The sequence below is a fragment of the Oryza sativa genome, chromosome 7, assembly GCF_034140825.1.
Source record: "Oryza sativa Japonica Group chromosome 7, ASM3414082v1".
Lineage (NCBI taxonomy): Eukaryota > Viridiplantae > Streptophyta > Magnoliopsida > Poales > Poaceae > Oryza > Oryza sativa.
In genome coordinates this window covers 28,950,754-28,963,917 of record NC_089041.1, presented here as the reverse complement: position 1 = coordinate 28,963,917, position 13,164 = coordinate 28,950,754, and the positions used below count along the sequence as shown (strand labels likewise).

The window sequence follows — 13,164 nt, the reverse complement described above, 5'->3', positions numbered from 1 at the left end:
TTTCGTCTCTGTTCGTAAATATTTATTAGCAGGCACTATTTACATTTCAACTTTGATCGTCCGCCGTTTTTAAGAGAAAATCTATACTTACCATATTATCAAAATGAAGGTGTATTACGCCTGAAATATAAGTAGTAATCTTTCGTTCATCGTAGTCTAAACCATTTAAATTATTAAGCGACCAAAAATTGAAATAGTGATATTCAATAGTGACAAGTATCTCGAAACAAAGAGAGTAACATACATAATCATCCTCTGTAATGGTGTGTAAGCTCAGAATCACTAAGTGGACTTATAATTTTGCTCCAGTTAAATCTGTTGGGCAAATATACCTGGAACCATGGAGAGAAATCAGAGCAAGGGAGATTGGAGAAGGTAGTTTTGGTTTGGTGGCACACAGATCTCCATGTCGGCCTATGCCGCCTATCATCATCATTCCACTAGTAGCAAAACGGACGGCCCTGGAAGCTGGAACAAACAGAAGAAAACAGCAAACAAATTGCCCCTACGCGACGTAGGCAAAGCCAGCCAAGGCAGCCCACCAATTATTGGTGGGCCCCACTAATCAGGGACAGTAAACCGGCCTTTTTTACCCGCCGCACCAACGGCAGGCGGGCGCTCCAGGAGGTTTCGCTTCGCAGTGAAAAAAAAAAGAAAAAAAGAAGAAACGGAAGCGAATATCCTACGGCACTTGGGCTTGGCTATAAAAAGGAGCCGTCTTTGACGCCTGAACGAATTGCTGCGCCGTGCTCGAACAGATCTCGATCTCGATCTCGATCTCCGCACGCACCAAGGCGAAGCCAATTCCACTACCACCGCTCTTCCTTCTTCTCACTCCTTCTCGCGACTGCGGCGAGGGTGAGTCTCCTGTCGTGAGAATTTCGGTCTACCGGCGGCGGCGGCGGCGTTGGGTGTTCTTCGCGTCGTCAGACGTCGGGATCTGGTACGGTTCTCCTTATCTCTGGTTGTTGATAATCTATATGGATCTATGGTTTGTTGATTCGTCTGTATGTGAAAAACATCATCTTGGGTTAGCGAGGGGTGGGTTTCAGATTCTCAGGTCGAGTCTCCAGTACACTGGTTGAGTGCTCGTTTCTAGATCTGTATTTGTTCTGCAACGCGAGGTGTTGTGGTTGATGCGATTCATGCGAAAACTTAATCTGTCATACATACTTGGAAGGGTAAAAAAAGAAAAAAATAATCTCCTTTCTACTGGAGATGCATAGCGTGGGAATTATAATTAGCCTCTTGTTATCTGCTAGCCTGGTTGTTGAGCGAAGCTTTCGGATCCAACCTTTTAATTCAGGGTAGCTTTATGTAGTACAGAAAACTGTGTAACTGTATTGTGTTTCCTGTTACTTTCTTTTAAAACAAGTTCTGGTTGAAAAGCGTAGAAACAGTCTTAACTGGCATGTCTTGTTTTCATGCATATGTGCTGTGCAGTAGATTAATCCTTTTACCTAGAACTTCTCAATTGAGTTTTATGTTAGTTGATTCCAACTAGTAGTTGTCCATGACTGACCTTATTGCATCTTCTTCTTTTGGCAGAATTACTAGACTTCCAATAAGAAGGAAACACCTTAGGGAATGCAGAAAGATGTGCTTGCATGCTAGAGAGCTACCTTGTGAGGGAATTGGCAGGGTAGCAAGCCATATTTCTCCTTCCACAACTCTTCATGACATTGGAACACAAGAGTATATACAGCGCTTGCTCCATGTGCTCTCGCACTATGGGGTTCGACGTGGCAACTCAACCATCTTCTTAGATCACCATCTTGGTGGAGACGGTTGAAGTCACCTATCATTTCTAGGCTCCTGGTTACCACACTTTGAGCTTTGGGATTACTGCTTTCTTTGGCGTGATGGCGGAGCAGAGAGGAAATATGTTGATGAAAAAGTATGAGATGGGGAAATTACTCGGGCAAGGAACCTTTGCCAAGGTTTACCATGCCCGTAACACCGAGACTTCTGAGAGTGTTGCTATCAAGATGATTGATAAAGAGAAGGTTTTGAAAGGCGGGCTCATGGATCAGATCAAACGTGAGATTTCTGTGATGAAGTTGGTGAGGCATCCAAACATTGTGCAGTTATATGAGGTCATGGCTACCAAGACTAAGATATATTTTGTGCTGGAGCACGTCAAAGGTGGAGAGTTGTTCAACAAAGTTCAGAGAGGAAGACTAAAGGAAGATGCAGCAAGGAAGTACTTCCAACAACTGATTTGCGCTGTTGACTTTTGCCACAGCAGGGGTGTTTATCACCGTGATTTGAAGCCAGAAAATCTTCTTCTTGATGAGAACAGCAATCTGAAGGTTTCAGATTTTGGCCTAAGTGCTCTTGCTGATTGCAAAAGACAGGATGGGCTGCTCCACACAACCTGTGGCACACCTGCTTATGTTGCTCCAGAAGTGATCAACAGAAGAGGCTATGACGGTGCTAAGGCTGACATATGGTCTTGTGGAGTGATACTCTTTGTGCTATTGGCCGGCTATCTACCTTTCCATGATAAGAACTTGATGGATATGTATAAGAAGATTGGGAAAGCAGAATTCAAATGTCCAAGTTGGTTTAATACCGATGTTCGAAGGCTCTTGCTCAGGATACTTGATCCTAACCCAAGTACAAGGATCTCAATGGACAAAATCATGGAAAATCCTTGGTTTAGGAAGGGTCTCGATGCAAAGCTGCTCAGATATAATCTACAACCAAAGGATGCAATTCCTGTTGATATGAGCACAGATTTTGACTCCTTCAATAGCGCTCCAACATTGGAGAAGAAGCCGTCCAACTTGAATGCTTTTGATATAATTTCTTTGTCAACTGGACTTGACCTCTCTGGTATGTTTGAGGAGTCTGATAAGAAAGAGTCCAAATTCACATCCACCAGTACAGCTTCAACAATCATATCTAAGATTGAGGATATTGCCAAGGGCTTGCGGTTGAAGCTCACAAAGAAAGATGGTGGACTGTTGAAGATGGAAGGCTCCAAGCCTGGAAGGAAAGGTGTTATGGGCATTGATGCAGAGATATTCGAGGTTACCCCAAACTTTCATCTTGTGGAGCTAAAGAAGACAAATGGTGATACACTTGAATACCGTAAGGTCTTGAACCAAGAGATGAGACCAGCTTTGAAGGACATAGTCTGGGCTTGGCAGGGTGAGCAACCGAAGCAGCAGCAGCAGCCAACGTGCTAAAAAACTTTGACAAGGGCAAGTTTTTTGCAATTTGAGTCGACTTCCAATCGTTTATGTATTTCTGCAGCTTTTGTTCCTCTTGTTATTCATTTTCATTCCTCATGTATTGTTAATATTAATATCGATGCTATCTTCAAATGAGGATTTATTTGAAAAAAATGTTGAGTTTGTTTCTGGATGTTACTGTTTTTGCTCATGGAGAACTGTAATACTGACATTTTTCATTTATCATGACGCAAAAAGATGCATATTATAAAAAAAAAATCGATCAAAATTTGTTCAGCTGACTAAGTTGCAAGCAGACAGGGTTCAGTTTTGTAGGTCTCAGTCCACTTCTTTGTGCTGAAAATTGAATTCCAAGTAATATCTCGAGCTAACCTCCTTTGATCTGCACTATGATTAAATACATCGCACCTTTGATCTGTAGCCGAGAAGATATCATTAGAAAGCTTGCTAGGTGGGTAGCATCACTCATTTTCTAAAAGCTAATGCTTTTTATTTCATAACACGCTTTAGTGAGAGAGTGCACTAGCAAACATAGGCTGTGGCCCAGATGTAATTGAGAGTTTTGTCCTCTGCAAAATTCTCCTTTCACTCTCTACTTTTTCAAGTTGAAGTAAAAAATCACAGGTTTTGCATATATCAAACGGGCTTAAGTGGTAGACTTTTATGTATTGGTACATGCATACAGCTACACAAATATACAATTACCAGGATGCTGAACTATGCATACAACAGCTACACAAATATACAATTAACAGGATACTGAACTAGAGTACTAGACGCATACTAGAGGATGCAGAACTATGCATACAGCTACACAAATATACAATTTAACATGATGCTGAACTAGAGTACTAGACGCATACTAGAGGATGCAGCTGCTACAGAACAAGACACATGAGGCCCAGATTCATGCATTTCTGTAGTTCAAAACTTCGTTTACCTTGATGAACTATTCAAATATAATCAGTAGATGTGATGAACCCGGACACATGAGGCCCAGATTCATGCATTTCTGTAGTTCTAAACTTCGTTTACCTTGATGAACTATTCAAATATAATCAGTAGATGTGATGAACCCGGACACATGAGGCCCAGATTCATGCATTTCTGTAGTTCTAAACTTCGTTTACCTTGATGAACTATTCAAATATAATCAGTAGATGTGATGAACCCGGACAAGTTTAGAGGGAAAAGGTAAATAGAAGAGGAGGAGAATCTGAACAAGTAGTCAAGTTGTTCGTCTGGATGGGGAAAAAAGGTAAATAGAAGAGGAGGAGAGGGGGAAAAGGTAAGTAGAAGAGGAGGAGAATCGGAACAAGTAATCAAGTTGTTCGTTTGGAGTTGCTATGATCTGCAACGTACTAGGTTTGTTTTTTTCCTCCAAAGTCACTCAAGCAAGGACCTATGATTTACATTTAGTTTTAGGTAATTGGTGGAATCAATTTTCCTTGGAGGAAAATAAAAAATAGGCATGTAGTGATATTAGTTTTTCTTCTCAGGTGTGCGGGTGTCTAGGCTAGTTATGATCTAAATGAAAAGAAGCGCATAGCAGTAAAAGTTTTATTTGATCTGTGATATTTGTATTACTGCTTGAATAAAGGGCAAAGTATTGTAGTTGAAGTTGATAGCAACATCTGTTATTATAAAATTAAGCTTGCTCGTATATTCTATACCAGGGCTCCCCGGAATCTTGCATGTTGGTGAGAAAAATTTAAGTATGTTATATCTTCTCTTCATTTGTTTGTGATTTTCTTCATACATCACTTCTCACCGGCCCCATATGATTTGGTTGTTTTGTTGATCTTTTCTTATGAGCAGAGGATTCCTGCTCCTAACCTAACCCCACAACAATAATTTGAGAAGTCTCTCCGCTGAACCACAATGCATGGCTAACTGTTAAAGCATGATGAACACAACTTGCCAATGCTTTGTCCTCGAGCACCTCGGACAGCAAATGAATGCTCACTGTGGAGATTACGATGCTGCTCTCATTTCATCAATCGTTCATAGATGAGAAGTATCGCGATTTGGATGCGAATATCACGTTTCCAGCATGTTCGATTCTGATACTGTGATCATTGATCAACATTGTCAGTCCCGATAATCAAGCTCGCCGCCGTTGATGAATTGTCAGTTAAATATACATCCGAGGAACGTACATTTCACTGTCAGTAACCACCGGTGTTCCCTGCGAACCTGTAATTACTGTTAACCTCTTCTTTTAGGCAGTTGCAATTACTGTTAAATTTACCAGGCAACTGAAGTCAGACTATCTGTCAGCAACAGAAGGGTCGATGGCACATCACACCGGAACGATGAGCCGTGGTCCATGGAAACACTGAAGCTTGGCTGGCCTTCCAATGGAATGCCTCCAGAGATGCAGAAACCATACAGGTTTGTACTGGAGCGAACTCCTACGTTGCATTCGGTGGGCTGCGGGGGTTTTTTCTTCCCGAAACTGCCTTGCGTCGTTGCGTCCCCCGCCGTCTGATTCCTCGCAATAATTGTACGGTTATGTTGCTGTCAGGAAACGGACGAGAGAGAGAGAGACCTTAGTCGGCGGACAGATGCAGACATTGATGAGGACGCTGGATGGAGTGAGTCGGCCCAAGAGCAGAGCAGTTTGAGTTCGCTCGTGCAGTCGGCCAACAAATTGCTTCGATCAGTTTGAGCTAGAAAATTCTTTGAAACAAATTTGAGCAAGAAAATTTTGGCATATGGTTTAGCATGCGGCACGTCGAACACGAGTTACGCACGCGGTAAGTGGGATGAAAACGGTAGAATCTTTTTTAAAAAACTATTCTCCATCGGCTACTAATAGACTAATATTTACTAGTTTAACTTATTCGATGAAACATCACGCTAAAAAAAATAGAAATTAATTATATAACTAATACGAGCATAATGACCTACTGTACGACTATAACTAAGCTATGAAAGACATGAGTCCACATAGATGTAATCGGAACAAGGTGACTTGTCTCATGATTTGAGTCATACGTATGATTTGTTTGGGTAGCACTATTAGTCGATAATTTCCGTGACTGTTTTTATCCCTAGCGGAGAGTATAGCCGCGACTCCCAGTCCCATGCAGCCGTCCACCAAATGGCCGTGGCCCGGAGGCTGGGTCCGCCTTAGAGCATTTCCAACAGCCTCTCTAAAATAGACTCTTCAAATATACATATAGCCAGCTACCCATTTGATTTAGCAAGTCAAAGTCGTTGCTCGCTTCAACAGCCTCTCTATCTACCCTCTCCATTACAAGTTTATAACAAATAGGACCCATATGTCAGTCTCTATAACCTTCTTCCTCCTCTTCCACCCCATTTTCCCCACTCATACATAAACCTTCCTCCTCCTCATGGACTTGCCTCTGATGCTGCGGCGATGGGCGTGCGGGACGGGCTTCAGTGAGCAGCGGGGCGGGCGGTGGCGGGCCGGCGGCGGGGCGACCGGCAGAGGCCGCGGTTGCGACAAGCGGAGGCGGGGCGCTACGCCGAGCGGATGCCGGCGGCTGCGGCGAGCGGAGTGGCGGGCCACGCCGAGCGGAGGCCGCGGTTGCGACTTGCAGAGGCGGCGCGCTGCGCCGAGCTGATGCCGGCGGCTGCGGCGAGCGATGAGGCGGGCGAAGGCGGCCGGATGAAGACTTCTCCTCCTCATTGCCGTCCCAGCACTTCCACCACTCGCACGGCGTGCCGATGCAGCAGCAGCAGCTGGCGTCGTCCACGCCCATGGTGACGCCGTCAACGCCGCCGCTGTCGACTTCGTCCACCGCGGCGGGCGCCGGGCACGACCTGTTCGAGGCGGCGGAGGGCAGTGCTGGAGAGAGAGAGGCTACTCAAAGGGACCGCGGTGCTGCGACGGATGGCAACGCTGCTACTCCTCGCCATTGCATCAGAGGAGGTAGCGGGGAGAGCATTTGGCCAGCCTTAGGGATGTGGTTGTGGCTGGCTAGATTTAGCCAGTTGGGGGGAGTATTTGGCTAACCATATAGCTTAGCCAGTGGGATGGAGATGCTGTTGGAGGCTATTTTTTCTCTGCTATGGCTAAAATTTGGCTTGGAGAGTCACTTAGCCATTCTCTCGGAGATGCTCTTATGCATGAGTGACCGCGTCACCGCACACAGTCAACTTGGCCTCACCCACCAGGACACTGCGGTTTTCTTCTCTTCTTCCTACGCATGTATGCATTTTGATTGGTTTTGATAACAAATTCAAAAAAAAAAGGTTTGAAAGAAAAAAAATATAAAAATATCTGTGTGCGTAAACATTATACATGTAAATAAATACATTGGAACATTTTTTATCTGAATTTAATCCAAATTCGGGTTGAGTTTATAACATACTATATAAATTTTAGGTGTATAAACTTTATCCGTATAAACTTTAAAAATATTAAATTTAAATCAACTTAAAAAAATATAGAATACACATGTGTGTGCTGAGATCCAAGCGGTTGTTATCCGAAACGCCTAATCGGCGACTAGTCGCGCCCCTACTCCCCCGCGCGGCGCGGCCACGCGCGCGGGGGGCGCGGCGGGCTAGGCGGCTGGAGGACTTACGTGTGTCCGGTTTTTTTGTTGTTCTTTGGTTTTCCGCTGGTTCTTCTGTTTTTTTTTCTTTTCGGTTTTTCTTTGGTTCTTTTGGTTTTTCGGGTTTAATATGTATACAAAGTTTGTATACATGATGTTTTTTGGGTTTTTTCGATTTTTTAATACGTGCGTATACAAAGTTTGTACATACCGTATATAAAGTTTGTACACGTTGTATACAAAATTTGTATATATCGTATATAAAGTTTGTATATATTTTTTACACATAAAAAAATATATACATATAAAAAATATATTTTTTATTAGGTACTACTAATAGTAGTGCTACTGTAGTACTACTAGGCGCGCCGCGCGGGCGAGCCACGCCCCGACTCCTCGTAGGCAGTAATAGTGTAGGAGGCATCAGCAGTACGGAGTAGTTAGGAGTAGTAGTAGTATAGGAGGCAGCATCAGCAATTAGGAGTAGTACTAGTGTACTACGGGACAAGTAGTACTAGGATTGTAGGTGGGAGTGGTGCTGGTCGCGCGCCCACGCCCACGCCCCCGCACGACCAGTCGCCGATTAGGAGCCCAGGTTGGTATCCCATTCCCACCTATTGAATTTGTCCTGATCTAGATGAAAAGCCCTAAAAGCCCCTCAAAAAGCCCAATACGATAGAAAAAAGTCTAGGCCAGCAAAGATAAAGGGGAATAGAAGGGGGAAAATCCTTCTCGTGCAGTAGACGAGTTCCTCCCAGCTCTACTGGGCCTAAAAGTTGGCCCATCGGTTTTCTGGGCCCTCTTCAGATCAACCATAGATTTCTCTAGTAAATAGGAATAAGTTCACTTTGACTCCCTTATTTAGTGACATAATTTGATTAGTATACATGAACCCTAACTATTTAAAACCAATGCAATTTCGCTGATGTGAGTTAAATTACATTGGTTTTAATAGTTGGGGTCGAGATATCCGGTATTCTGATTTAGAGATACGAATCAGATTCGACCACTAATTAATTAAGGTAGTCAAAGTGGACTTACTCCCCAGAAAAGTTGTGGGCAAGCCACGCATTTTGCTACGCCGGCCCGCATAGAGTTCTCTCCTTCTCCTTAGTGGAGAAAGTACGGTCCATTTCATGTGATATCCGATCTCGCTCGGCCTTAATCCTAGCGCCAACTCAGTGTTGCACAGGCCGTAACTTGCGATGGAGATCGGCGGTGGCAATCGTGCTTCCCTTGCATGGGCTGTAGTCACGCTAGGCCGCCCAACCAAATCCTGGTGGATAGGCCCGTAAAGCGGGCTGAATCACCTACGTCTTTCTTTGCATCGAAACCTGCAGGCTGGTTGTGTTCTCTTCAGCCCATTTATTCTCTTCCGCGTTCCGCTACTCTTTCCTTGCCTTCTTTTTTTTTAAGGAATAATTAACTATTTACCACTTTTATAAGTAGTGATAACAGATTTGTCACTGGGTCCACATGTCATAGACACATGCGGCCCATATGTTAGACATCGAGTGGTAAATCTGTTATCATCACATCTTAAGAATGACAAATAGTTAAATGTCTCTCTTTTTTTTATTAGTATAGCACAACTATTCAATGGACTACTAGAAAAGATCTACTCCCTTTGTGGCCGGAGGTGAGGCAAAATATCTACTATGCATCGTCGAAGACCCATCACTAAATTAATACAGAGCTCGATCCGCATGCCGAACTCATGGGCAGTGGGATGGCGAGCCAGTCGCCGGTGATCCTAATCTAAGTACTACGATACCCACTCATACAATCGGGACTAAAGATTATTTTTAGTGCCGGTTTAAAGAAATTGGTGGGTAGGGTCAGGCTCCAATTATCTTTAGTCCTGGTTGGTATAAACAACCGGGACTAAAGAACTATTCTTTAGTCCCGGTTGTTTATACCAACCGGGACCAAAATAGACTGCCAAGCGCGTGCCCTAATTATCTCCTTGCGGTGACCCCTCCCCTTTTTTCTCTCCTTTTTAAGTCTCTCGGTATCCACCTCCAGCGCCTCCTCGATATCCCCTTCCTCCCCTGGCCCTCCCCTTCCTGCTTCCCCTCTCTGGTCCCCCTTCCCCTCCCCGCCTCCTCCTCCTCCTTCCCCTCTCTACTGCGGCCGGTCGGCGGCGATGGAGCGAGGCGGCCGCGTGGCAGCGGCTGGTGGGGCTGCGGCCGTGCGGCGGGGCCGTGGCTGTGCGGCGGCGGCGGAGCGAGGCGGCCGCGTGGCAAGCGGCCGTGCGGCGGCGGCCGATGGGGCCGCGCTCGGCGGGAGCAAGCAAGCGGCCGGCGGCAGCGGCAGTCAACGTTGTTTTTTTTATTTGTGATTCACTGTGATGTACTTTTGTATGGATAATTTTGTGATTTATTTTACATTTGTATGGATCTGTGATGTATAAGATTTGTGATGTTACTTTGATTTGGGGTTTGATTTGGGTATTTGGGGTTTGATTTGGGATATGTATCCCACTTGATTCGGGAGAAAATAAAAAAGAAAAAAAAAAGAGACCATCTCACTACCGCTACCCTCTCTTTGGTCCCGGTTGGTAACACCAACCGGAACTCTTTAGTCTTGGGTATTTTAACCGAGACGAAAGATAGCGCTCTTTAGTCCCGGATTGGTAGTGAAAACCGGGACTACAGAGGGTTACAAACCGGGACTAAAAAGCACTTCTCTATTAGTGTTATCAAGGAAAAAGATTATCATAGGTAGTATCCCGATCCTAATAAATTATTTGTCCGGGGTACTACACTGCCACAGCTTAAACACTGTAATTAATTTTCTAGATACTTATCAATTTGTTGCCATGTGAAATGTGATTTCGCCTAAACAAAACATGTGCTCTGAGCTGTGCCGCAGGTTTGCCTGCCTGGCAAGCCACAACCGGCGGCCGGCAAAACTGGCAGACATACACATGAGTTGTAACCTAGCTAGCCGGTGACAGTTGAGTTGATAACCTGAATGATACGGCTGCAACATTATCACCGGATGTTGAGCCGTACGGTTCATCCCCTCGGACCCCAATGTACGTACGGTTCACTATCCGGATTAAACCAGTTTGCATTCAGGAGTAGCACAATTTGTTATCCTCTTCTTTGATGGCTACGTTTACACCTATTATTCATTTGTGAATGATGGTTTTTCCACGCTCTGATTAACTGATGGTTTCGTTGGTTAATTGATTTAGGTTGCGTTCAAAAGATAAATTGGGATTTAGCTTTTCTAACATGTAATACGAGACAAATATTAGCATATAATTAATTAAATATTAATCACTATAAACTTGAAATATATATATATATATATATATATATATATATATATATATAATATATTTAAAAAAATCTATATAGAAAGCTTTTATAAAAGAAAGAGTTGATTTCATTTTTGGCCACTTTTTATTGCAGTGTTTTGTTTTGTATCATCATTTAATAAATGTTTTCATTTTGCATGTAGATTGACACTTTGGATTACCCTCAACTCTTTTATCCATCTAGTCATCTACATACAATCTGTCATATGTAAAAAAACAGTCTACATACAACTGAGAGAGTTTATTGATATAACGTTTAGGAGTTTGAGAAATATGCTAATGGAGAGCGATAGAGTAGCCAGCTTCCCTGACTTCTCTTTAGAACTCGTATTCGCCTTAGTATACCATGGAGTGAAAACTAGAAGTTGTACTCCCTCCGGTTACATTCTTTACATTTTGGATAAGGTTGTGGTCAAACTTTTTATAACTTCACTATCAATAATTTTATAATTATTTTGTTTAACTATAACACCATATATATATATATATATTTATCTTTCAACGTACTATAATAAATGTAAACATGCATTTATTTACTGTATATATTAAAATAGAAAATTAAGGTTAAATATATGGGCTTGTTCACTTTGCTACCATTTTCAACCTTACCAAATTTTGGCATTACCAAATTTTGGTAATATTGTCAAAATTTTGGCAAGGTTGTCAAATTTTGGCAAGATTTCATATGCACTTACTAAAATTTGTTAACAAACTAAACGTAACCAAAATTTTAGCAACTTAAAAAAAAAGGTATAGTTGAAAATAATATCAAAGTGAACAGACCCTATATTTTGAAGACCATTGTCTAAAATATCGAGAATTATAAAACCGGAGGGAGTATCAATTTGAATTCGTATTCGTCACTCTTGACAGTTGATCTCGTTTTCCCATGCTAATTTTCTACTGCTGCAAATTTGTTTGCCAACTTTTCAAAATACGTACTGTTACCTATCTCTTATTTTGAAAATATGCAGCATTACCTATCTTGCTTCTGGGAACAAAGATGGGGACTCACGAACCACCATACGACTTTGAGACCTGACAGCCTGCATACCGCATTGTCGGAACACAAAAGCGTTTAAAGGTTAGGCTAATTGGCTGTTGTCACGTCGTACCCGGTCAGAATAGTATGTGCCACCATTTACTAGCCAAAAAACCAAAAGAATTAGAGCTTGAATTCCACAAGCAAAATGGGTTAATTTATGGACTAAAAGGCCTTGTCTACATATTGCCAATAGCGACGTCAACAGTCTAGCATTTCTTTCGCTATGATTATGCCGGCTTAGCGCATTTTCAGGCAGTCGACGGTTCACACCCAAATGTCCATCACCATCGTTGTGCCTAATCAACCCTAATCAAATACATCAAGTCATGTACAGACAACCCACAAGTTTGGTTAATACTCCTACCCCTACACCAGCAAAGCTAGTGAGGAAAAAACAAGGAACTTCAATTTATTCTCTCTTTGGATAAAAATATTGGCCACTCATTAGCCATGGTAGCTGACGAGTTACATCTCCCCGTGTCACACACTTCGTCACATGGCCACAAGTTCTCCAAACCCTCAAAATATGTAGAGTATATAACTGAATAATGCACACGTACTGTCCAGATCAGTAAAGTGTTAGTGTGCATCTATCCAAATTAAGACCTTGTTTAGATGGGACTAAAACTTTTAAGTCCCTATCACATCGGATGTTTGGATATTAATTATAAATATTAAACGTAGACTATTAATAAAACCCATCCATAATCTTGGACTAATTTACGAGACGAATCTATTAAGCCTAATTAATCCATAATTAGCCTATGTGATGCTACAGTAAACATTCTCTAATTATGTATTAATTAGGTTTGAAAAATTTGTCTCACGAATTAGCTTTTATTTATGTAATATATTTTGTAAGTAGTCTATATTTAATACTCTAAATTAGTATCTAAATACATGGACTAAAATTAAATCGCCAGATCCTAACACCACCTAAAGAGAATCCCCGGGCTCGTCAGCAGCATCGCTTCCGTGAACCGATGTGCTGTTATTTTAACCAGTTCAGAGCATGTGGAGCACCAATAATTGGAGGCATGCGAGCAACGTTTTCATGGT

The 13,164-nt window shown here is 42.6% G+C and overlaps 1 protein-coding gene across 1 annotated transcript; it reads left to right on the top strand.

Moving 5' to 3' along the window:
* Nucleotides 1–735: 735 nt before the first annotated feature.
* Nucleotides 736–3,458, top strand: LOC4344287 (CBL-interacting protein kinase 2-like). Its single transcript, NM_001403269.1, has 2 exons — nt 736–943; nt 1,549–3,458. Exon 2 carries the CDS (start codon nt 1,863–1,865, stop codon nt 3,192–3,194), a length of 1,332 nt encoding a protein of 443 aa, NP_001390198.1. The 5' UTR covers nt 736–943; nt 1,549–1,862; the 3' UTR covers nt 3,195–3,458.
* The last annotated feature ends 9,706 nt before the right edge of the window (nt 3,459–13,164 follow it).

Coding starts and splice junctions, on each gene's coding strand:
- LOC4344287 (NM_001403269.1), top strand. CDS start 1,863: ATGGCGGAGCAGAGAGGAAATATGTTGATGAAAAAGTATGAGATGGGG.